A 24,739-nucleotide genomic window follows, 5' to 3' on the forward strand; every position below is an offset into this window, starting at 1 on the left:
TTCCGAACACAATGCAATGCCCTACTGGCACGAACACGAAGATCTTCCCGCCACAAGGGATCGATCTCCACTTTGCAGAAAGCCGGAGCTCAGACGCATGCTTGCCCACAGGTGTTCTCTGCCGCTTTCTATGATGTTGGGGTCACCAGCTCGTTGGCAATAGCTCTGAGATGAAACAAAATTATTGAGAAGCCTCTGGTATTAAAGGCAATCGAATTTTGAATAAATTTGTACGGGGAAGAGGAGATGCTGCCTAGTCGAAAGCCATGAAATGATAGCGGAGAAAAAAAACAATGAATATCAAAACTCCAACGCCTGGAATGTAGGCCGCGGAAAGGCCCAAATATCGATGGTGCACAAAAGCAAGGAAACAAGACATAAAAAAACAAGTCTAGTAGGCCGTAGACAAAAGAAAGGTCGATCATACTGTCATACAAGCAAGATTGGACAATAGATATGGAGGCACCCTGTTCCTCTAGTAAATTGTCGGGTCGTAGAACATAGCAAGATTTGCTCAATGCGAAGCGATAAAGAAGGTGTTTGTAATCAAGCAGACGACCATGACAAGAGCGCCATAACAAGCCAAGGCCAAGCTGAGTGGACGGAGTAACGATTTGTGCCAGTGGCGGCCACTGCGTCGCAGAAGACCACTTTCTGACAAGGAACGAGCTAGAGAGCCCTCGCCGTCACCGGCATGATCGTCATCATCCGACACGTCACTGACTTCGTCGTCCTCTTTCAACAGACCACGGTGAGCGGGCGAATCGGGTGATGAGATCTTGTAGTAGAAGAGGCCAGGTAAAATGAAACTGATGCTCGTGCTCCCAGTGCTGCCGACATAGGCCAGAACCGCTTCAAGCGAAGAAACTGTCATAGCAACGATGTAGCTCAGAATAAGAATCGTAGTGGTGATAATTGAGAATCGAAGATCGCTCATGGGCTCTGGAGTACGGTTTCCGCGCGGTCCAAGCAAGGGATGCCGATTCGGAGAACCTTCGTGACCTGCGTTCTGAGACATGGGGCGCCATTTGAGAACAGCATCGACCGATGCGCGGCAAGGGTGGCATTGCAGCGGGTATGAGAAGACGACCAGCATGACAATTGCTGCGCGACCAATTGTGGCAGATACCCCAGGGGGGGTACATCCCCACAATATTTCCTCCCACGCTATTGCCAAAAGAAAGATAACCAGTAATGGCAACGAGAATATATGTGGCAGCGGCACTGCCGATACTGGCGAGGACAACACTCGTCGTGCGAAAGTGGCTGTTGTTCGCAATTTCATTCAGGATCGAGAACATCTATGAAAGTATTAGAAAGGTTGCGCCTTCTGACATCCGTCGTTGAGACTTACATTTTGATGGCAGGTGAATGCAAAAACGATCACCGGGAAGCTGCTCAAAGTTGGAATGGGACCGGCCCAATGGCCCACCCGAATGGGCCCACGGTCTTGAGTGGTATCGCCTATAACAAAGTGATAAACCACCAGGATGACGAGGTATGCCATAGAAAACAACGCCGCAACACTAGTGTACTTCAGAGAGTCTAGTCGGCGTAGGTAGGAAAGAGGGATCACAATCAACCTATCAAGGCCGTTCTGATTAGCAAGAGAGAAAGCAAAGGACCTATTTGCAGATCAACTTACATGAAAGCAGTCACCCAAAAATGACGGTCCACGAGCACGTCGTTGGCCGGGTCGCCGCCCACGAAGCCCTGGACAACGCCTGGCATGAGATCGCCGATGATAATCAAATAGCTGACCCCAACGCCAAAACACTTGATCGCAATCGCCGCGTCAAATACCACGGCGGCATTCGGGTACGTAAGTTGCGACAGAGCGAAGAACGAAGCGTTTCCTCGATCCAGATATTGTGCACACCGCGACTGGAGGTATAGACCGAAACCGGCGGTGCAGCCAGACCACAGGATGACGAAGACTCCTAACACGATCCCAAAGTGTGAGATAGCCAGTGGCATGGCCAATACGCCCGCTCCGATGACTGCAGGTACACGAACACAACCCATTAGCTATCTTGCATGTCGCGCGCGCTCAAAACGCCTGGCCCACATACTGGTATTGACTAAGTTGATCACGCTGCTGGCCCAGCTGGCTTGCCCAGCAAAACCACCCATTCGCTTTCCTCGAGAGGAATGCCTGGATAGAAGGTTCTTATCAGCATAGGTCTCAGAGAGCTTCGTGCCTAACTCACCGGCGGAGGCCCTGGGATGGCCCTGAGGCGCCCACCCCGACATGTGCCTCTTCTTCCATTGTATCGTCGCTATTAGGAGTCGATTAATTAGACGAGAGAGGCCCAGCAGCGCCACAGCCAGTGCGACAGCAACCGCGACCGCAAGGCCGTTAGATTATGCGTGGAGATATGCGGAACGGAAGAGAAATCGGCGCGGGTGGCCTCTTATCAGGCGGCCCCCTGGTCTGATCCACTTTTGACTGGTCGCCCTCTCCGCACTTTTCAGCCTTCTACGCCATGGAATCTACTCTGGAATTCTAGGCTGCTACTAGCATGGTCTTCACTATATTGTGCTGCTGACCCTGACTAACGAATCCATTACAGTTTCGATCGTCCCTCATCCGAAACTCTCAGGCTGAACGGCGCCAAGATCGGACGCCGGCCTACTAAGGCTGTCCCCTGCCCTCGTTGTGAAACTGCTTGACAATCCCAACCGCCTTTCGAAACCTCAAGAATCGTACCACTCTTGCTAGCAACTGGGGCTCTTGACCAGACTGATCTCCAATAGCCTCGCCCACATGGTCCGACTGCACCAAGGCTAGTATGACCGTCGTTACTTCTTCCGGAGTCACCCATTCATCCGCCCCATCCGTTCCCATTATTAGTTTTTTCTGGGTAATCGATCCATAAAGGGGGCTTGGTGACACTTGGCACAACTACTGCGACACGAATGCCGAGCCTCTCAAGCTTGGCGAGAGAGTGGGTCTAGCCCGTTAATCGACTGCGTCATGGCAACGTGAATAGTCGCCGCAAAAGCCTCATTCTGGACCGCAAAACTGGTGATGTGCACAATCTGCTTCAGCCCTCCATTGCGCAGGAATTGTCGAAGCTGGGCGATCGCAAGCTGTGTGGTGCAGATTGGATGTGTAATGCTGAGATCGAGGAGCACATACCGACCACCAGCTGACGAGTCTTTGCTTGGCAGGGACCCAGGAGGGCGCCAGAAGTTGCTCCGATGCGGTCTTGTAATATCCTGTTAGTGAAGAATTCTTGCACCTTTTGCGTGTAGAGGAAGGCAGCCAGTGGTGGTCTATTCGGCTTTCTTATACATACCTGTTCGTAGACAAGTCCAGACTACCACTTTTAAGAGGCGGTGGCTTCCGCCATCGCCAAAGAAATTTCTTATTGATGAGACAGGAAAGGCTGCCATTGCCTACCGCTTTGGCGGCGCAAGGGGGCTTCTTTACGATCTGGGGAGCTAATTGTTCAGGTAATAAAAGCATTCATGGTCACAAAGTCTGATCTTTCTTCATTGTGGCAAGAACATTTGTCAAAGATAAGATTCTGTCTCTATAGTTGGCGAGCTGAACAGAGGGATCAACACATGCGCCGGTAATGAGCCCACCTATTCTTTTCATGGATCATCAACGAGCAAACCTTCTGCAGGCCAGCCAGGTCTGCGAAACGCTTTCAGCTCCAATTTCATGTCTTTCAAAGGCCCCCAGTCCAGACTCGGTCGACGCTCAGTCATAAAACAACAACGTATCATCTTCGCGGGCAGACGTAGGTATGAAAACCCTCTGAGTCGAGGGCACTGTATGTCGTTGAGTAATTCATGCTCCACGGGTCCACCATAATAGTCAGGCTTCACCATAATTACCGTACTATCGAGAGCAGATTGTGGATCGATCCAGATTTGGGCTTCTGGCGGAGGGTAGTCCGTCATTGCGCTCTTGAAAACGACGTTCCAAATGTCCATGATCGTGCCTGTACCACGAATTTCGTTGACCTCGTCCCACGGCTTGAACAGGAAATCGATATTTCTGGCGGCAATGACATAGAATCGCTCCCCCTCGGGATTTGAGCGAGCAAGATAAGCGTCTTCGAGATAACTTAGTGAGGTGCTCACTATCTCGTCCCTAAGCCAATGCTTCTCTTCCTCGGTCAATTTATTCGCAAGGGAGAATACTTCCAAAGCACCTGGCTCACAGTGATTAATCTGTAAGATGGGGTACCAGATTGTCTCTCTCGGCTTCTGTACCCCTTCCTTCAGATCAATGAAAGGAGGGTATCTACTACTCGGACGTCGGCCAGGCTTGCTGACGACAACTCGGCCTAGATCTGTCATGGACCTGCAGATGCTATGTAGTGATAGCTCGGCGACGAAAGCGAGATTGCCCCTGGAACCAAAATGGGTTATAGCACTAAAGCATTCTCCCTCGATGTCCTCAGTGGGTCGCGGCAAAAGCAACAGGGGAAGCGTGGGGGTATTTGACAGATCGACACCGAATTGAGGATCCCAAACGTTGCACGTCTCCCAGAAGGCCGCAAAATCTCGCCGCGACCGACAGCGATGTTGCTCGAGTGGAATCACCTCCGCCGTAAACTTGAATGGAACATCTTCATCAAACATTAGGCGTAGTTCCATGTCGTAATCCACACTCTCATTTACTCTATTTGGGTAGAGGGTTGGCAAGACACGAGAAACGGCTGCCTGGGTTTCCTCTACCTCTTTCGCGGAGGCACTATAGCAGAGCAGAATGATCAGATTGGTTCGGCTGGGACGGCGTTTCCATAACTGCGCTCGCCCAGGCGCAGTTCTGATATCAGAAATGACCATATGCACTAGCTCCGGAGGAAGGCGGCCACAGAGGCTGGCATTCACGGCAGCCAGGTATTTTTCCCAACCGAGGACAACTTCGGTATTCTCGAAAGGGGGCCGATCAATGTCATGCAGCATCATACCCTTCTCTCGCGGAATGTCTTCTATAAAATTATGCTCCCACAAAGGCCCGTATGGGGAACCATAGATGCGGTCCCACAAAAGGGCATAAGGAGAGTGATGCACTGAGTCCCGGCCGTAGGGATCATCATTATGTGACAAAACTGGAATGTTATATTGGAATGATCCGTGTTCATCCGAGACGGTGCGTCTTGCAAAAACAGATAGGCTACGCGGAGAGCTTGGATGCTGTCGAGTCGTAATGACAATGACTGGGATTGGAATGAATAGATAATCCTCATCTTCATGGTCTTTGTCGGTATGAGAGACACTCAGCTGAGTATTTTCAGCTGCTAATTTGTCGATGACAATGATATCTGGTCGGCCACATCGATATGCGAGGACGGCCAGAGCATGAAGGACCGACCATTTATCGCTCTCTTTTGTAATAGAATTGAGCAGACGGTGGGATGGTGACCACATCTCAAACTCATATTTAAACTTCTGGAGGTCCTCGTACGTAGACATCCGATGCCCATCGTAAGTCCTCCGCAGGATCTCTCGTAAAATCCGCACGAGTGTTGTTCTCCCAGGCTCGGATAGCTCGGCCAAAAAGACGAGGGGCAACACCTTGGTGTCGCTGTTGGGGAACTCCTGCCCCATTGTGCGAGGAAAGAGGTCCGTATATCCGCAGGCAGGATATAGGGTCGATAGCCCTGAGGCTTCAGACAAGAGGAGAGCACAACGGACCCTGTTTAGAAATAGCTACCTATTGGATTTACAAGGACCCATCGCTTTTTAGGGACACCCCGCTTTGCTGACCATAGCTCCACCTACCTAAAGCGGTAGAGCAGATACAGCGTTGAAACTACTAGTATACTCAAGCCTTGATATGCCAGGGATTTCAACTGCAGCTGCTCGTCGGAGCAAAGCTAACCGCTACAACCTTTGATGTCGGGTTCCATAGCCGCAAAGGTTGGAATGGCGTGGTTGATCACCAATGTCAGACGCATTATTGCATGGCACATACCACCGGGCATCTGGATCCCGAGGCTTTTCAGTTGGACAGATATTAAATTTACTGTATATTTAGTCTTTGAAGCATGCAATGGTCAAATAAGCTTTGCATGAAGAAAGAATATCACAACAAACCCGAGTTTGAAAGAGCTACACATGGATCAAAGAAAAAGGAATGAATCCCATGCAAGTTCTGCAACGCATAGCTTGCATAGCTTGGACAGAGCCCACCTATGCTGCATTAAGACAATATTCGGAGGGCAATCCAAGTCAGTGTCACCGCGAGCCCAAGCTTAGTTGTTGTTCTGGTTGTTCAGAATGCGCAGGATAGACAAAAACAGGTTGAGCACATCCAGGTAAAGCGAAATGGACGCAGCAATCTCCTCCTCGACATGGTAGTGACGCATGACCATCTGAGTGTCCACGAGAATGTATCCCGAGAAAACGAGTGCGCCAACAACACCATAGACCATTTCCAGACCGCTGTTGAAGGGGAGAAACATGGCCACGAAGCCGAACAGGATCATAAACCAAAGCGCGCCTGCCAGGTACGGCATCCAGTTGGTAAAATCATACTTTGTCTGGCACGCGAACAGGGTCAGCGCCACGAAAATGCCCAAAGTGAGGACAAGCGCTTGCACGACGACTCGGCTATCGTAGAACGAGGTGACCACGCTGATCGAATAGGCTTCGAGAAGGGTGAAGGCGGAAAGGAAAAGCAAGTTGGCGGGGTAGGACTTGCGCTTCCAGAAAGTCGCAAGCATGAACCCCAGGGCGCCAAAGACTGAGAGAATCAGCAGCCATGGGTTACCCTTGATCCAGTCGCGGTAGGAAGTGCTGAAAAAGGAGACAGAGCTCATGATAGTCGTCAGGAGGATTTGCGCAGTCCTACGACACGTAGATTGTTAGCTATTTTCTCTCTATAGTCTAACATGACCGGGGGCTTCTTGGGAGGTCGTTGACTTACAGGATCGAATAAACCTTGCGAACGAACTGCATGCGGATGTCGATGGTCGCTTCTGCGACCTTACCACCAAACTATATCACCTGTTGTTAGCTCACGCTTCTCGTTGGCTAATCTGAGCAACATACCCTGAAGTCATCGGGAAGGTTGTCGTACTCGGTACGTGGTGCAGATTCAGCAGTAGCCTGGTAAGACGGGGGAGCTTGGGTGTATTGATGGTCCTCGAAGGAGTCCCGTTGCGGAGCAGGCTCATATCGGGTATTGGCTGCCATTTTGTATAGCTCTCGCTCAACCACCCTTCTAAATCTCAGTTCGACAGGTGACTTGAAAGATGAAGGATCTAAGCGGATGCCTTGAGGGGCGCAGCTAGCCAGGTGACGCTATAGTCACGTGGTCTTATCTGGGCCGTTGAGCCGATAAGAGTGGATTTGGAGATTTACAACGCGGGGGAGATGTAGGGGATCTTATCGTTCGTATGAAGGGAAAGCGACTGCAAGAATACACAAATCAATTCAGAATAGAGCGAAATCTCATCTTCCCAGGAAATAATTCTGTCTCTAAAGTCTGTATGCAACAACCGAACATCGCACATATAGTATGAATCACGATTCGACCCGTTTCTTCTAGTTTCCAAGCCCTCGATTTGGCACTTTCTGTGCTAGATAACAGCTGGGCAGGAAATAGCTACGGAGGGCTCGAAGTGCAGTTGTCAGAGCCACTGATGAACGTCCCATCGGAGTCCTCACAACCGCATTCTCCAGTGTTTGGGTCTTTGATACACTTAATAGCTAAAGAGGGGTCAAAATAGCTAAAGGCGTGTCAAAATAGCCAAGGGGGTCGATATAACATGGCCCTATATGAAAGACCTTCAATCTGCAGTGCCCAACTGATTTGCGCTGCCTCGGTACGGATGCTGGGCATCGCAGCCCTGTGCGTAGCTACTTCAGCAACACAAGGAGGCAGCGGTAAGATATTCGCGAGCAACGCTAAGGTTCTTTTTATCGGTTTCGACGATGGATTGGATAACCTCGTCTAGGGATTTTGTAGTATCAACCCACCAGAGACCTTTAAGTCGAGTCGAGCCTTCTAATGCACGGCGGTAAAGGGCATAACGCAGGGGAAACACGCACTCTAGGGCTGCCGTTACCGTGCATTACCATTGTTAGAATAGTATCCAATAGATCATCATTACTTCACCCAGCTACGGCTACAGCTGTGATTGTACAAAAGCCCCATCAGCGCTCCATCCAAATATAGCAAACCACAATTCAATGTTCAGTTACAGATAGGCTACGATTAGACGTCGGATAGAAGCTTCAACGTCAAGACAAAGCCCTCAAGGCAGAATAGATTAGTTGGATTGTATACGTTCTCTTTGTGGGGGGATATTTGGAGACTCGGAGAAGGTTCTGGTTGGAAACTGGCGTGTTCTTTGCGTTTATTTCTACGTGTTTGATACTCCCATTCTTATTAGGAGAAAATTTCCACAGTGGCCAGCAAATACACTTCGAAAGCGCAACAGAAGAAATGAGAGGTGAAGCATAATCCTCTTTTATTATGTTTGCCAGTAGCAAAGTAAATGCAAGTCTATTTATTCCACAATCCGCTGCATCGGCGAGCGTCCCGCTTCAGCCCGTGCATCCTCGCCCCCATTAACCGTCAGCCCCAGATCCTCATCTGTTGATACCTCCACAGCATCATCGTCCTCGTCCGAGGAATCCTCTGAGCTATCACGACGTCCTTCGTCCAATCGGTCAGACCTGTGAGAATACGATCTCGGCAAGCGCCGCCTCTCAAAGTCCTGCGCGTGGGCCTCCGCAAAGATCGCCCCGACGCGAGCCACACTGGCAGAGGGCCGTCGGTTCCTGTGCCGCAGACTAGGCGTGGATGGAGCGGCTTGCTCGGGATCGTCCGGTGCGATAAACGGCGTTTGTTGTTCCTGGAGCATCACGTCGTCTTCGCCAGGCCCGTCGAGGCCCGGTGTTGCGGGACGGATGTCGTAGGGCAGGGGCACGTCCCGTGAAGCACGGAACAGGGTCACGTTTGTGCAGTGCTCGTTTTCGACACGGAAGATGGTCCAGATGCCGCGGCGAGAGACTTCGGTCAAGCCCACAATGAAGCTAAGGATGGCGGAGTGTTGGATGTCGTGAACGAAGATCGCGTAGAAGATCCAGTTGAATCGAATGACGACGTTGATAACCATGGCGACGTAGTAGACCCAGGCTCTCCGGAAGGCTAAGTTTTCGCGAAGAAAAGGGTGTGCGGCGAAGGCGTTGCCCAGACTCCAGTCCATTATCAGGTCCCAGACTGATGTGTATACCGCGTTCAGAAGTGCGAATGTGATGAAAACTGCCTGGAAACGGGGGTGTCGATCGATACGGTACATGCTGAGCGTGGCGTAGTACAAGACTCCAAATATGTACTTCCCCAAATTCAGCAGATGGGGGAAGGCGTTCCGGGTGTCAACATAACGGCGAATACATTGAAAGGCTCGGAGCACCGAGGGGAAACAGGTGAAGAACCCGAGAAGCCGAGAATGGGATGAGTTACAATGGCTCGGCTGGTTCCACATTGAGGCGTAGAGGCAAAAGAACAGTGCAATGTTCTGATACAGGTTAGTCAAATGTCAATCTAAGAAAGTTGGGCAGAACTCACCCCCATAGCGTATGTTTGGGAACAATACATGTCGCCCAGAAAGAAGTCCCGGAATTCAACCGGATACAGGCCGGCAAGTAAAAGACGCCACTATATTTGTTAGAGAGGGGCTCCAACCCAGGAACACAAATGACTTACATTCGACACGCCAAACCACTTTCGAGTCCGGTGGTACAGAACCGGATATGGGAAGCAAAGAATTATGAGTGTGGCACCCATGAGAACCACAGGCCAATATATATACATGGCGTTGAACCAAGAGAAATTAAGCCACATGAAGAGACCGAGAAGAAACATGAAGAATGAAGTTACCTATGGATTGATTAGACAATTGAAGTTTAGGGAAACACTTCAATAGGTGAAAAAGACACACCTCTAGCAACTGGCGCCACTCGAGAGCGTGCCTGGTATCATATTCAAAAACAAATGCATAATTGATCTTTGACTTCGTCCAGATCATGGAATCCAAACTGAATAGGAAGACGTGGTAGACGATTAGAAAATAGCCACCGTAGATCTGTCGGAGGTTAGCAAAAGCAGTCCCACAAAACCCTTGCAAGGAAGCTCACCTGTAGGAGGTAGCTTGTTTGGGTCTTTTTCCACGCCTCCGCCGAATGTAAATGCTGGTTGGCATACACAAGCGCCTGGATAGCGAAGAGTATACCTGCCATCATGAACAACCCCGCCAGGAAAGTATTCCCAGAGAAGTCACCCGAGGTTTTTGTCGAATGACGAAGCTTGGAGAGGGCAATCTTCCGGTTGTTACGCGCGAAGTACCGGGTGTACAGATCCTCCACAGCCACCATCAACTTTTCAATCTCGCCACTTTTGACAAAATCCGCTTTGTCGACTCTCTCTTCCATGAATCGCATCATCGGCCGAGCATTCACAGCCTTGTCATATTTTTTGTTCATTTTGCGGAAGGCTTGGCGGTTCAGCACGGCGTAGTCCTTCAGCAGTTCCATCCCTCGATGGAGCTCCTGCAAGGCATATTTTAGTTTATGCTTGGCGGTCCGATATGACACATCATTGGCAAGGGGTTGCTCATGACGAGAAAAATCACGCCGCCCATTGACACCTTGATCTTGTGCAGGCATCCTCGGTGTGGCCATCTCCGTCAAAGCCCGTGTGTTCTTACCGAAACGGTACTTCCCGGTGATGGTGTTTTTGAGACGAGATCCGTTGAGCTTCCCCAGCCCAGAATTCTGGTGCGCGAGTTCAGCGGCATCTTTTTTCGCCGTGCGCCCGTGTTCCATGACCTCCAGAACCCGCTGGTCTCGCATGATGTGCAGCTGGTCGCGCAAGATCTTTAATCGTTCCGTCGCCTCCTTTTCCTTCTTCAGATAGAAGTCGTTGATCTTCTCCAGCTCCGATTCCATGAATTCGAAGAACTCATCTTGGCGCTTATCCACCTCATTGGCCGGGTTGGCGGATGTCCTTTTTGGCGCCGACTCGCTGTCAGTCAGTGAGCGTAGAGTTTTGAGGATCTTCGAGTGAGACTTCGTCAGTTCTGCACCTGGCAGGTTCTGCAGACTACTGAAGGATGGCTTGCGAGGCAGGGAAGAATTAGGTCTATCTGCTGGGCTGTCGCCTGCATTCTGATTCGACGGAGTTGCCACGGTAGCGCGCCGTTCCAATGCAGGAGAAGGCAATGAAACCCGCTTACGGCGGGGGCTCGTCTCTCTGCCCGGGGACGTTAACCCTCCCTCGGGATCCAGCGCAGGATCCGGCAGCTCAAAGGACGCCCTATCCGAACCGTGCATAGGTGGCGTCGCGATAATACTACCATAACTGACGAGTGTGTCCGAGGGCCGCAATCCGGGCGTCCGTAGTGGCTGTCGCTCAGCCCTTGGGCTTGTTGCTGGGTTCCGGAGGGAGTCCGAGCCATAGTCGGCTGAGTTCAAAACCGTCGAATCATCTTGATCCGCTTCATTGAATCGTCGGCCCGATGTGGAGGGAGTGAAAGGTGGCCGAGCCGCGCTACGGGGTGTGGACTGTCGAAAAGACGGAGCGTGAGGGCTTCGGCTTGATTTTTGGATGGCTCGCTTGATTGCTTTGATCTTCTTCTTGCCGGCCTAGAAACATGTGAGCGGACGAGATCTGTGAAACACTGAGCTGCGGGGAGATATTCAATTTACCTTGTAGTCGAGATACTTGGCCCTCCATTCGGGAACGAGATCACGCTCCAAATCTCTTTCGGGCCATTCGTGTCAGTCATTGGAATGTCCCTGTCGGGGTCGCCGAGAAGGTTACTCACTTTGCGAACTTCATCCTCCGCACACGTCCCTCATCGCATGTCTCAGGGGTTGGAATTGTGCGCAATCTAGGAGGGAAATACTGTGAAAAGAACCCGAGAAGAGGGGTAGATGAGACCGAGATGGAATCGAAGAACCAACCCAGTAGAAAAAGGTTAAAGATTCCAGCGTGCGCCTGTGGCGTAATGGCGGTAACAATTGGGCACAGATGAGCTCCGATAAGCATTGGCACCAAGAAAAAAGCAAGCAGATCCCCTGAATCCCTCAGCGAAGATCCGGGAACTGGATTCATAGCATTTCATGCATGGAATTTCACCTCTCTTGATTTGTCTTCGTCTACTTTTCCATTCTCTAGATCTACAACATGCACATCGCGACAATCAGGGAGCTCTACACGGGCACGTGCTGCGACGCGATGAAATCATTAGCCGTTAGATTCCACGTTCCTCAGGCATACATGAAATAGCTCGACCGTGATTGGCCAGCGGCCTCTCTAGCTCTCCCTGGCAGTTGGCCCACCGTCAACCAAATTCCATGAGCGGCGGGAGCCCTCGTTCCAGTGGGTTACCGGAGCTTAAGCTATGAATTTGTGCGCTGCAGCTCGTGGGCACCTCAATTGACTTGGGAATTGCCCCGCTAAACCTCCTTAGCCGCGTCAGTGCTGGACTACGCATGGTGAGGCATTCAGAAGCTCTCCTCTGTCTACTATTACGAAAAGGATCAGCTATGCGCGGAATGCTTGACCCGGAATGTGCTCGGGGACTTCTACGGCTGGTATGGGGGAGAAGCTCTCAGCCCGTTGATTTTGCACGAGCTAGGGGGGATTGGGTTGGAGATAATCTCCTTGGTACATTGGCGTACAAGGCAGGGTTGCGCTTATCCACTTGACTACGCAGAACTTTTTGCAAGAGACAAGGTCCCAATGCCTATCAGAGCTATGCAGCTATGAAGCTACCCTGGAAATGGGAAGCTAGGAAATGCGCGAAGTCACCGACTCCAAAAGAGCGGGCTTTGCTGTGGAGCCAGCCATGGAAGATGGAAAAAAACAAAAGAAAGGGAATTTCAGCAATCCTCAGTATGTCATTGCTTGTCGTTATGTACAGCTATGCGCTTGCAAAACGACTCGGGATATCTCGTATAGAAAGGTCATGTATTCATCCAGGCCCGACCAGTCCGCATTTACCAGCGGCCGGGGCGCTCGTAGCTCTCGTGGGGTGCATAGTTGGGGTTCCATTCCTCCTGAGCACCGTGGCCACGGACGTAGTGCTCATCGTACATGTGCTCGGCGTTCTTCTTCGCGTGCTCGCGGGCGCGGATTTTGTCGACCTCGTCCATGCCCTTGGTCTCAGCGAGTTTGTCAATCTCGGCGCCGACAAAGCCGAGGAGGGCCTCCTTAGCGAAGGCGTGCTTGACAACCTTGCCTATCAAGAGCAGATGCATGATTAGAATGTTTCTGATAAGGAAATCGTCATGATATTTGACTTACCTTCTTTGCGCTGGTGATCCTCCCAGGCCTTCATGCCAGCAAAGGAAGCGGCACCGGCAATGAGCTCATGAGAGAACTTAGCCTCGTGCGCCTGCTGGCCGTACACCTGACGGTGAGCCTCATCGGATTCTTCTGTTTGTATGTTAGCTTAAGCTCATGCCCAGAGGTGCTGTCGGAAGGACAGGAATGTGATAGGCATGTGAAATGACATGCGGGGGTGAACAAGTGCTCAGGCTTATTGTAGCCCGTGTAAAAGGAAAGGAAAGAGGACTTACCCCAGCCCCAAGCCATTGTGAATTGATTGTATGGATATGTGGTAGTTGCTAGACTGATAGAGAGTGTGTGTGTGTGGATGGAAGAGAAGAAATAACAGGGGGAAAGTGAGGGGCTCTTATACCCCACGACACAAGCTGACAGAAACCTCCTGAAACCTACGAGTTTGCGTTTCGGGTCGCGAGATTTACCACATAGGCGCCGCTACTCCATTGCACTTTGGTCTCAGCTGGCGCTGCCCCACTCCGACATCGTGGCTGAGGCGGCTTCAAATGTGGACTATATTGGGAGAGATGGAGCCGCGGCCCCTCTCAAATACGGTTTTCTCATTGGGACTATCTTTCCCTCCGCCCCGTTGTCCTGTGGATTTACAGCCTCCATGGCCATGTTCCGTCCACGCACTAGGAAGCCCCGGGATTTTGGAGGGGTAATGGGGGGGCTATCTCGATCCAGTGAGATTTCAGACAAGCGTCCGTGGCCGCGGTCCTATCGGAGTTTCAATTGAATAGTCCATGCCAAGACATGGACTGCCTATCACGATCTCCCATGCAGCGGTCACTCAAAGTCCCATGTCACGTACTGCAATCTACCCAATAGTCGACAGCAGGCGACATTGGCCTCTTAAAATAGCATCATATACGCATAAACAGGACAAATGGCGAACAATACGTTCAAACATGCAGGTAGTTTCGTGCGATATCGCCAAGATCCCATAACCAAAAGTGAAGGGGAGGTACGAGTACGTGTCCACTGGACCAAACGCTGAAACGCTGATCAGGAGGGGCATGGGGTCCATTCAGCCCTACTTGGGCACTTTGTGAGTGGCTGTCGGCTTGGAACTTTACGAAATCGGAATACCAGTACCACAGGACCGACTCGTGCTTCTCCGGCCAAGCCTCTTGTCCGAGGCTTGACCCTTCGCCTTACAAGGTGAGGACTTGGCAGCGCCACAAGGCCCAGTTGCTATACATGCTACGTATTTCCGTACTGGGGTGCTCGGTTACACATCTGAAAAACAGCTCTGGAGCCTAGATTGTGACATCGATTCTTCATAGGCCGGGCATAGCGGAACCCCTGTTTCTATTTTCTGTTTGTTTTGGAGACTCGTCCATGGTTCCGTTACGTGCTTGCACCGCCCCATGTGGCGCAGACCAGCATCCGCTCTTGCCGGTGCTCTCAAGTGCCCCCCAGTGACTCTGGAAGTAGTTCCCTAGGTGACTGTGTTTTGTAACTTGACCCCCTTTGCGCTAGCATAATTAAACTGCTTATTGTAGTAGTAATTGGATGCTGTACGAAGAATAATCAACTGTAGATAATAATTGTTAGTACATTCGATCCATGTCCCCGTTCTATATCCGAAGACATGGCCGTCAGCGGTGCTATTCACTCCTTGGTAATAAGTTACAGGGTCGAAGGTCACATAAACCACCTGAAAAGAGCAAGTAGTCGATCACCAAGAAAAGATGCCCTGCATGATTTCATCAAGGTCCATTCGACTCCCCATGACATGAGACCAAACAATTGCTCTTCAGGTCGTCAGACGGCCGTCCACTCCGAGAAGTCTTGGCGGCGGGGACCGCCAGGCAACGACGATACCGCTGTAAACGCTTGCAACCAATACAGCCCCGCACAATTCCCCGATTGATCGGAATCAGACCACCGGGGACTGCTAAGGTCTCAGTCAGCCACAGGCGTATAAAGGAAAACGCAATACGGAGTACAGCTCAGCCACTCGTCCAGCCACACCCTTCCAGAATCCAATTGGAGCCGCGTTTAGCTTTCCAAAGCTCCGAGCTCTGCAGCCACGCCGAGAAGCCCAATTCCCGACTCCCAATAGCTTGTTTCTTCTACCAGCTTCGACGCTCATTACCTGAACAATCCCACTCGTACCGCTACAGGCACTTTTCTGAGGCAGAATGCCGACCAAAACCCCCACCCAAGCCGACTTCCCGTCGACCGTCACCGCAATCATCACCACCCCCCCACAAGCCCGCAGCGGCCCCGCCCCAAACATCCTCCTCCTCCTGCATGGCCTCGGCGACAGCGCCACCGGCTTCTCAGCCTTCGGCCGCGCGCTGAACCTCCCCGAGACAACCGTCGTCACGATCCAAGGCCCCGCCCCGGTCCCCTTCGACCTGGGGGGCTTCCACTGGGGCGACGACGTGAGCTTCGACTCCTCGACAGGCGGCCTGGACATGGACGCGGGCTTTAACAAGAGCACGCGGCTCCTGCGCGAGGTGATCCGCGACGTCCTGATGACGAAATGCGGGTACCGGGCACGCGAGATCCTCGTCCTGGGGTTTGGCCAGGGCGGGATGGCGGGGTTGATGATCGGGCGGGAGTTCGGAGGAGGAAGCGAGGCCGAGGCGTTGGCGGGGGTGGTGTCTATCGGGGCAGCGTTCCCGCTGTCGGGGAGCGCAGCAGGGGCGAAGAGTAGGGCGCCTGTTCTGCTTCTTGCGGGGCGGGACTCGGTGGTTGTTTCTGATTCGGCGGTGAAGAGGACAAAGGGGGTTTTCGAGTTTGTGGAGGTTAGTCGGTATGCCCGGAAGGGGGATACGATGCCTTCGTGTCGGGAGGAGGTTGTGCCGCTGATGCAATTCTTTGCGAGGCGGTTGAGGAGTAGGCAGGGTGTGCCGGAGGGGAGTATTGAGCTTTCATGAGGGTGTGCTGGAAATGGATGGATCGAGGGTCGCATGTAAGATAAGAGTATACGAATTTATGATACCCGGGGTTGATGTACGCCGATACTAGTTAGGTAGGGAACCTGGGAAGTCAATGCCCTCAAAGGGTGGCTCGATGCGTAGTATCTCTATGCTATATTACAGACATGCATATTTATACAGCTGTCTCGTCCGCACGTGGCGAACGCTCTCTGATGCTGTTTACAGAGAAAGGACGAGCTCCTTCAGCTTCTGGAAGTTGGGTGTACCAAGGCCAGTGACGGGGTCCCAGCCCACAGTCGCGTTCCAGTGTGCTCCCGGGATGACCAGGGCACCAGGAACCTCCTGGTCGCTCTGAGGGTCAATGCCGCCGCAGCCGTAGGAGCCGCCCTCGACAATGTCGTTCAGAGCCTTGTAGCCAAGAGAGTACAGGAAAGGGTTGAGGTAGCCCAAGACAGGCTTGCCAGCGCGCAGACGAGCATCATTCAGAAGACCAATGATACCGGCAACAGTAGGCGCAGCGGCGGAAGTACCACCGGACCCAGCCTTCTTGCCGACGTAGATAACCTCGTAGCTGGGGGAGTTGTTATTATACAGTATTTGATCAATAGGGGATAGCAAACTTACGCGGGGTACAAGCTGTGGGCGGAGACATCAGGGAATCCACGGCCACCGAAATCGGTATACTTCCCGTAGTATTCCTTGGTCTCGGTGCTGATACCAGCGAGGTAGGCGGGGATAGCACCCTCCTGGAACCAGGCACGAGGGAAGATACTAGAGAAACCACCAGACGAGGCATTCCACGCAACTTCAGGGCTGACAGCGGAGGTACCACCAACGGCAGTGACGTAGGGGCAAGTGGCTGGGAAGATGGGGTTGAACTGAGGGGTCTTGCCATCGCGAGACTGACAGGCTGATCCGACGCCTACAATGGATTGTTAGACTGGGAATTTGGCGAGGGTGGATGAAAAGCATACCCTCGTCACCAGAAGAGTGGATGATAGTACGCCCACGGACAGTGTTCAGACCAATCAAGTTACAAACAAGCTTAGCGTACTTGATGGGAACGGTCTGGGATGATCAGCGTGGGTTCCTAAACGGGGTCGTAAAATAGTCCTACCTGCTCGTCATCACCGTAAGAGTTGGAGATGACCTGGGGGATCTCGGCGTTCGTCTTGGAGAGCAAGTAAGAGTAGTAAGGAAGATAAGGCTCATTCTCATCATCTGCTTGTGTGGGCTCATCGGCATTGGGGATAAAGGGACTGTTCATAGTTAGCGATAGGGGAATTTTTTTTTTCTGGGGTCTTCAAAATTTGATCACATACGCAACACCACCAACGACGAATTCGTGGATAGGAAGCGGGTGCGAAACTCCGAGAATGAGCTGCACGTCCAGGTCGGCCTCCGTAAGATCTGACTCAGGAGCGTTCTGGTTGTCCACGCCTCCAAACAGAGTCTCAACTGTAAAGCTTTGCTCGGGGATGTTGAACAAAGCAGCAAACTCCTTGAGGTCAGACTGCGAAGCAGACTGGTTCAGGAAACTGCCAAAAGCAATACGGCTGCCGGCCTCCACCTTGGGGGTGTAGTTGCCCACGTTGTACATCTCCTTCACACACTGGGGAGTGATGGCCGAGGCACACGCAGGCGAGACGCCGGTGTTGGAAGCCCTGCGAATCTGCTTGGTCTTAGCGACCTTGGGCACAGCACCACGGGACTTGCCGAAGTAGACGGTGGGGGAGATCAGGTCAATGTGATCAGCCAGATCATCCGGAATGGAGTACTGGGTAGTGCGCAGCTTCACGGAGTCGCCGTTCTGGTAGTAGGCGAACTGGGTGTCCAGCAGTTTGTTGACCTTCTCCACGCTGCCGGTGAAGTTCAGCAGGGCACCATCGCGGGCGAAGCTCGTGATTCCAGCCTCCTTCAACCAACTCACAACGGGAGCGTCGTCGACAACGGGGAATTGAGAATCCACATCATCCTTATCAAGCCATTGACCGTACTTGGGATGGCCAGGAGTCGACACCTCACGCAAGACGGTCTCCAATTGGTCGAGGTTCTTCCGGCTCAAGGCAATGGAAAGCCCAATGGACGAGTCGCCCGACGGAGTGTTGACATGAGACCAGGTCGCAGGGACGCCCGCAGGCAGACTCTCCCAGACCGCACCCAGTGCCGGGGCAGCTAAGGCGCAAAGGAGCCCAGTGTATACAGTCGCGTGCATGATGGCCTACAGGAACCTTGCCAGAGCTCCTTGAGTGGGAAAACACGGGGGAAGAATAACAAAAAGGCAAGAGGCAGGGATCGGCAGGACTACTTATTTCCCTCGTGCCCCTTGCAATGCATCTTCGCCTCCGGAGATCCGTCGTGAACTACGGGTAAACTTTTAATTAGGTCCCGCTCAGACTGTCCAGCGAGGCACGCTAGTCTCCTATCGCGAGATACATACAGTGGCGGATCCTCTTTTCCTCGAGTCAGAGACCACGGACAGGGCGCAGGTTACATCCTGTGGGGAGATCGTTATCAGCTACTCCGTACGTGATTGACGTACGCGTGTGGGGCGAGATTGCGTTCATCAGGGGTAAAGTCTCTCGGTCCAGGCCGATAGACATTGAAGCCAATTGTGATGCGGACCTTTTTCTGGGAAGTTTCTAGTATAGAATTTGGTCGAGGCCATCCGAGCTTCAACAATACTCAGCATCGCATCTGAGCTTGAGCGGGTACACAGGATATTCTTGAAGAATGTGGCTTGGGTGGCCCCCCCCGGAGTCCGCCGGGCTGTTGGCGATTGGGCTGCAAAGCTTATCCGTTCTAAGCTTCCGTCGATTGAACGCGTCTCCTCGGCGATTCTGTGTTGGGGCCAATGGAGACAACGAGATTGTAATTTCCCCCAGAGCCATGAAGAGATTGCTTTGCTTAAATGCCGCGAATCGGAGTAAAGCACGTTTTTTCAGAGGGGTCGCCTTGTGTGGGGAGAGCGGGCCACCCTGTCTTCAATCCAATGCACTGACCATGACGAACAGAGCTGCCCCAATCTCAATAGGTTTTTTTTTTTTTGGTAACCATGTGATATATGCCTTTTTCACGTTTCAGAGGCTACGAAGTTGGATCCAATATATTGTATTATGACATACATATTCGGCAACCCTGGAACTAAGCGTGTGCAGCTGAGCCAGCTGTGTAGCAGGAAACCCATAGTATATGCGGTTAATTACAACTTAGTATGGCGACGATGAATTGATCAGAGAACTTTTCCTCGGGCATAATGCTATCCACACCATTCCTACCTGCTTGAAGGTGTTTAAGGATTATCATACATTGCGTAAGGACTCATTACCGAAGATAAATGGATTGTGGTCTGGATTTGTAGGGGAACTGCCAGATTAGGGTGGTACCCATTTACCAGGCGAGAAGATAGTGTTCAACAAAGGCCTCCACAATAGTGGCCCGGAAAACAAGACTAGCGCATGCTTTTAAATATACCGGGCTTCGCTAGGAGATCCGTCGTATATCCAGTCTAGACATTGCTCGTCTTCACACTACCACAATCAGCCGGAAAGGAGGAACAGGGGGTAGGATGAAAGGGACTACTGGGATCAAACAGATATGTTTCATGCCCCCCAGGCATTCTAACTGATTGCCGCACTCTGAGTTGTTCGAGAGGACACTATTATAGTTCAACTGCACTGCAACAATCATAAAGTTCCATTCCCTAAATGAGGTTTGAAGGGACGAACTCGCTCATTCCCAATGTTGAAGAGATCATTTAATCCATCCGCCGCCCATGGAGGTCTGCGCAACTTTACGCCAGAATCCTCCTTCGCCCTTCGAAGCCTGATCCATCTCCGCCTTCAATACCGGGTTGATCCCTTTCTTGCGCATCTTTTCTTGTTTTTCTAGAGGGATCTGGTGGACAGGATGATCAGGTCCTGGCTTCCGGTTGGGGTCGTGTGGCTCAGCAGAGATACCCCATTTCATCGCAGGATCAGCGGGGGCGTTTGAGTTGTCTTTGGATTGCTCTGGCGAGCCAGAGGGGCTTTTATGGGACATTATCGGTTATGGAGTTTGTTTATAGAAGAGGGAATGATGGATCTTGTCGGTTTGGCCAAGACAAGTGCCTCCCACTGCTAACCTTTCTGGCTTGATCAGAGCGGTGTTTGCCGCGTGAGTTGGATATTCCGAAGAATCAGAATAAATGTTGGAATAATATAGGATCATCATATTTCCCATCGACGGATTCAGGTCCCGGGGTGACGGGCTGTTAAATAATTAGTTTTCTTGCGGGGAAATGGAGTATAGTACAGCCACGCCGCTGCGCCTGGCGATGATGTCATGGCACATTCCACATGTACGATTAGGCGACCATTTCTGCGGCTTTACATTATGATGGAACTTGGCGTCTATAGCACGACTGCTGGCTTCATAGATAGTTGGGCAATATAGGTAGGCGGACTAAATTGGTGCAAATACCTTTGAGGTGCCGTTGAAAACAGGTGGGTTGGTGAAGAACCATGTGATCCCCATGTCACTGTCCACGGGTAATAAAATACTTCATTTTTCCACGACACGCAGTTGGCTTGCATCACTCTTGACCCCGTCTTTTCAAAAATCCATTCACCTTCCAACTGGATGCAGAAGGTGTCCCATTCAAGATTGACTCTGACTTCCAACTGTCAGGGCCCATATATCAGTCGAAACCATTCAGACGAGTCGATAGATCAAGAAGTGGTTGTGCCTCGGCCTGCTTGGACTATGCTCAGAGCCGCATGGCTAAGCATTTATCACACAGCCTTTTGACGCGCCCCTTGCTTGCCCGTATAATGCACTTGAAAGTGCTTAGCATGAATTGATGGAGATTGCTCAGTCCTTAAATTTATGCATTCAAATTGGTGCTCTTTCAACAGACATGCATCATCTCGAGTTCTCGCATTTCAGTATCGATCAAACGAGAGCCACACAGCGGTCCTCAGTGTAGATCAACGCCAAGTATCACTAAGGGTAACCGCAGTCGTGCAAGCAGCAGGAACAGTATACGCCAGATTAGGATCGCTCTCCCACTCAATAGAACCATCACTCTCTACCCGGATATACTTATACTGGAAGACCTGACCTGCAGGAAGGTTTACAATAGCATACCAAAGGGGGGTCGACGAAGTATACTTAGAAGCGCTCAGTGCAACCGCACTGCTCGGGTCCCAGTTACCAAGCGCCGGAATTGAACCCGTCAATCTGACGTTCTCGCCGTAGGTTGTTGTCGCAAGAAGGTCGAAGGTTACCGCCACAGAGGTTGGGGTCGTGCAGGTGGTGCTTGTTGTAGTCGACTTACTCGTAGTTGTGGTGGTGGTGGTTCCGCCAGTCCCACTTGTCAGTGCGCTCGGCCATTTTGTATTCGTTGCTGTACTATATGTCCCAGACGCAGAGGTAGCGACACAAGTAGCTGGGACACTACTGGCAGAGGCCTCGCCCCACGCGGGAGGAACAACGGAATTCCGACGCATGTTCGCTGTAAGGAGGGCAGCGTAGGACCAAGTTAGGTCGCGCGCAGACGTGGGGATGCCATTAGATTTGTCGAATTGTTCGGATAAAGAACCGTTAGAATACGCGTATTGTTCCTGGACCTATTAGAGCTGGATGTTATATCCAAACAGGCGTTTACTTACCGTAATGCTCATATATCCATCTGCATACGTCTTCACAGCACTGACGATGGAAGAATACGTCGCACTCGAAGAAGAATAGGTTCCAGGGGTCGCAGAACTGTACAAATCAGTGAAGAAACCGAGCGAGGTGGCGCTGATTGTCAATGACCCAGCCTTGTTCCATTGGTACAGTGCGTCATAGAGTAGCTCAGCAGCTGCCATCGTGCAGAGATACCAGGGATTGCCATTATAGTAGGAGTCCTCAGGATACCGACCGACGGCAACAGCTTGGCCAGCAGTTTTTCCCGAGTTGACAGTGTAGATCCCGCGGAACGAGTCAGTCACGACCTTGTGGTTGGCCAGAGCACGAGATGAGCATGGCTGGAACGTGGAGTCATCGCAGCCTGCCTCTGGGTCAAAGGTGTGAATACTGCCGAGTAGGGTATTGGCGTCCTTGCCGCTACGACTGCTACCGAAGTTGGCTAAGGTGTAGGAGCCTGTCCAGTAGGATTGCAGAAAACAGAGGACTTGAGGGGCCTGGGAATCGCAATACGAGCAGGACGATCCGACCTGGCTGGCAAATTTGCTACCTTCAACCAGAGCACGGTGCTGGACGGCTGTTGTGAAAAAGGATTCACCGTTGACTTCTTCCCAGAGGTCTATACTAATCAGTATGCCGCATAGCTAAAACGAGGGGACCATGTGATATTACCATAGCCAGAGCTGTTCCAGTGCTGTGCGACGTAGGACAGATCGTTGCGCACAATGGGCCAGACAATATCTGTTGCCGTGGTGGTGTAGCCGTTCTCCTTCCCACGAGTCAGTAGGTAAGCCACTGTACTCATCCAGTATACTCACAATCAACCACTGTCCAAATGCAATCATAGCACTAGCACGCAAAGCAGGGCCGTCGCGCTGGGGACGACCCCAAGAGCCAGTGAACGCCGTCTCGTCTACATTGAACTTGGGCTCACCCTAATCCACCGCTGGACAGATCTCCCGATGGGTTGGAGACCGTTTGAATGTGTGCCTGGGCGTTGATATACTCTTCGATGATCGAGAGCAGGTCGGAGTCCCCGTTCTTAAAAAGATCCACGAGGGTCTTCATAACCAACGCAGAATCACGGGTCCACGTGTAGTAGTCTGCTGGTCAGCGGCTTCTGCAAGAATGCTCGACTTCTTACTTACAGTCTGGATTGTCCGTACTCGGACTGGCAATCACGATCCCGGACTTGGCGCTCTTCGCATACGCGCCATTAGAGCCGATATTATCAAGAATACCCGTTCTCGCTACAGTCGTCTCCTTGGCTAGCCAGCCATCCAGGCTGGCTGTCGCACGGGGCGCGATCTGTCGTGCCGCGAGAACAGCATGACCGAGTGAGAAGGCGCACAGCGCAGTCCAGAAACGAGGAGGCATGAGGAAAACAATTTATTTCGATATTCTTCGACAGTGATGGGTACTGCTTTGCTTTTTATGTCTCCCTTGTGCCGTCTCGCTTCGGTTTTAATGTCCCCCTCCTCCCTGGACCATGACGACGCCTCTGGATAGTTGAAGTAGACTGTGACGAGCGGAGATCGGGCGGCAGCTAGGGACGCTCGACGCAGCTAAATTGGCTTTTGCGCCACCGGGCGCAGATGTAATTGCAGGCATTCTACCCCGCTGCGTGTCCTGCACGTTCCCCGCCACGAGGCAGCATTGCATTCTCGACTGCAGGGATTGGCGGAGCGCAGTGGTGATCATCATCTGGGTCATCACTATTGAATTGGGCAAATTCATATCTATCTGATCGATTGGCCCGCAGTTGCACCGTCAGCTGGCAATGGGAGTTCGCCATGGCTTTCGAAACTCGCTTCCATGATCTTAAGTTTACCCTGAAGCTTGCATCTCTGGTCTCCCCGCCAAGCGTGGCGTTACACCCCGCAGATTCTCCGTACCCTGTCTAGTTAGCTCCTGTTTACTATCACCAATCAACACCAAATAGTCAATCTCACTCCGTCCCTGGTGCCATCGGTCTCATCTGCGCCGAAGAACTTGTGAAGCATTCTGCATGTGCTGAGCCTATGACATGCATTCCCGGGCCACAACTCTCCACCTTCTGCCCTGGAAACGCGGAGGAGTGCAGGGCCTCCGATCCACTCTCCTCGGCGGATCGACTGATTAAGACTGGCCGCGCGCACTAGCGTCTACCTGCATACATAAAGACTATTAACCGACCGGAGTAATGGCAGACTTGGAATCTTGATGTCGAGATCAGGCAACTCGCTACCAATTTCCGGGAATTGATCCTCTATCGGTGATTTGAAGCGGTTTCGCGCCGACAAGAGTGTTTCTCAGAAGGGCGGATTAGGTTTAGACTGGCACAGGAAAATATTTAACATCTTAATCCTGGTGCTGCTGCATTCGTCGATGGGTCGTGTCGGCCTTTTCGTAAAAAGATCGGGTTCCATCAATTTACTGGTGAGGTCTCGCTTGCGGCATCTAAGCCGTTCCTTCTCTGTCCGTAAGCTCTGAAAGGCTTGTTAGGCGAATATCTCGAGCTTCTGCTTCTCTTATTTTCTCTGATTGTGGGTCAGGGCCGCTGCGACGTTCTGCCTGTGCGAGCGCTCCGAGCGAGTGTGGTAGGCATTCACTGCGAAAGAGCGTTGCGATATTGAACAGCATCGACGTAGACTAGTGTCGGAATTCAAATGAGTTTTCCGGCATAAGAGATGTCTATGACTTCAGTTATAGCCATAGTGACTGCTAATAGTACTATCCAATCTCGGGAAGACGATAAAGTAAGGACTAGCATGCGACTTCAGCGCTAGTAGGACGTAAGAGCTAATAAAACATCATTGATATTCAGCGGAAGACAAATAGTACCAGTAGGAAATGCTCGTCAAAT

At 51.7% G+C, this 24,739-nt stretch overlaps 10 protein-coding genes across 10 annotated transcripts; 1 reads left to right on the forward strand and 9 right to left on the reverse strand.

Moving 5' to 3' along the window:
• Positions 1-514: 514 nt before the first annotated feature.
• N7468_008200 (uncharacterized protein) lies at positions 515-2,848 on the reverse strand (the record flags this gene model as incomplete). The annotated part of the gene is made up of 7 exons (XM_058477496.1): positions 515-1,104; positions 1,190-1,301; positions 1,355-1,583; positions 1,646-2,000; positions 2,073-2,155; positions 2,211-2,279; positions 2,637-2,848. 7 exons carry the CDS (start codon positions 2,846-2,848, stop codon positions 515-517), a joined length of 1,650 nt encoding a protein of 549 aa, XP_058327841.1.
• An 83-nt stretch (positions 2,849-2,931) lies between these two features.
• Positions 2,932-3,399, reverse strand: N7468_008201 (uncharacterized protein; the record flags this gene model as incomplete). The annotated part of the gene is made up of 3 exons (XM_058477497.1): positions 2,932-3,093; positions 3,143-3,222; positions 3,303-3,399. 3 exons carry the CDS (start codon positions 3,397-3,399, stop codon positions 2,932-2,934), a joined length of 339 nt encoding a protein of 112 aa, XP_058327842.1.
• Positions 3,400-3,603: 204 nt separating this feature from the next.
• N7468_008202 (uncharacterized protein) lies at positions 3,604-5,574 on the reverse strand (the record flags this gene model as incomplete). Its single annotated transcript, XM_058477498.1, has 1 exon — positions 3,604-5,574. One exon carries the CDS (start codon positions 5,572-5,574, stop codon positions 3,604-3,606), a length of 1,971 nt encoding a protein of 656 aa, XP_058327843.1.
• Positions 5,575-6,221: 647 nt separating this feature from the next.
• N7468_008203 (Bax inhibitor-1 family protein) lies at positions 6,222-7,164 on the reverse strand (the record flags this gene model as incomplete). Its single annotated transcript, XM_058477499.1, has 3 exons — positions 6,222-6,816; positions 6,896-6,966; positions 7,021-7,164. 3 exons carry the CDS (start codon positions 7,162-7,164, stop codon positions 6,222-6,224), a joined length of 810 nt encoding a protein of 269 aa, XP_058327844.1.
• A 1,319-nt stretch (positions 7,165-8,483) lies between these two features.
• Positions 8,484-11,818, reverse strand: N7468_008204 (SPX and EXS domain-containing protein; the record flags this gene model as incomplete). Its single annotated transcript, XM_058477500.1, has 7 exons — positions 8,484-9,497; positions 9,548-9,637; positions 9,686-9,859; positions 9,921-10,064; positions 10,117-11,622; positions 11,686-11,740; positions 11,805-11,818. The coding sequence occupies 7 exons, from the start codon at positions 11,816-11,818 to the stop codon at positions 8,484-8,486; spliced, it is 2,997 nt and encodes a 998-aa protein (XP_058327845.1).
• A 1,163-nt stretch (positions 11,819-12,981) lies between these two features.
• N7468_008205 (DUF3759 domain-containing protein) lies at positions 12,982-13,579 on the reverse strand (the record flags this gene model as incomplete). The annotated part of the gene is made up of 3 exons (XM_058477501.1): positions 12,982-13,223; positions 13,289-13,420; positions 13,564-13,579. 3 exons carry the CDS (start codon positions 13,577-13,579, stop codon positions 12,982-12,984), a joined length of 390 nt encoding a protein of 129 aa, XP_058327846.1.
• Positions 13,580-15,477: 1,898 nt separating this feature from the next.
• N7468_008206 (alpha/beta hydrolase) lies at positions 15,478-16,221 on the forward strand (the record flags this gene model as incomplete). The annotated part of the gene is made up of 1 exon (XM_058477502.1): positions 15,478-16,221. One exon carries the CDS (start codon positions 15,478-15,480, stop codon positions 16,219-16,221), a length of 744 nt encoding a protein of 247 aa, XP_058327847.1.
• Positions 16,222-16,443: 222 nt separating this feature from the next.
• On the reverse strand, positions 16,444-18,439 carry N7468_008207 (S53 family peptidase; the record flags this gene model as incomplete). The annotated part of the gene is made up of 5 exons (XM_058477503.1): positions 16,444-16,795; positions 16,849-17,146; positions 17,199-17,292; positions 17,342-17,483; positions 17,547-18,439. The coding sequence occupies 5 exons, from the start codon at positions 18,437-18,439 to the stop codon at positions 16,444-16,446; spliced, it is 1,779 nt and encodes a 592-aa protein (XP_058327848.1).
• A 1,538-nt stretch (positions 18,440-19,977) lies between these two features.
• On the reverse strand, positions 19,978-20,265 carry N7468_008208 (uncharacterized protein; the record flags this gene model as incomplete). Its single annotated transcript, XM_058477504.1, has 1 exon — positions 19,978-20,265. The coding sequence occupies one exon, from the start codon at positions 20,263-20,265 to the stop codon at positions 19,978-19,980; it is 288 nt and encodes a 95-aa protein (XP_058327849.1).
• A 926-nt stretch (positions 20,266-21,191) lies between these two features.
• Positions 21,192-23,271, reverse strand: N7468_008209 (putative glucan 1,4-alpha-glucosidase; the record flags this gene model as incomplete). The annotated part of the gene is made up of 6 exons (XM_058477505.1): positions 21,192-21,827; positions 21,876-22,513; positions 22,567-22,663; positions 22,713-22,807; positions 22,839-22,997; positions 23,043-23,271. 6 exons carry the CDS (start codon positions 23,269-23,271, stop codon positions 21,192-21,194), a joined length of 1,854 nt encoding a protein of 617 aa, XP_058327850.1.
• Between the last annotated feature and the right edge of the window lie 1,468 nt (positions 23,272-24,739).

This window comes from Penicillium chermesinum (assembly GCF_028974085.1).
Source record: "Penicillium chermesinum strain IBT 19713 chromosome Unknown utg000006l:1.0-2335141.0:1.0-2336784.0, whole genome shotgun sequence".
Taxonomy (NCBI): Eukaryota; Fungi; Ascomycota; class Eurotiomycetes; order Eurotiales; family Aspergillaceae; genus Penicillium; species Penicillium chermesinum.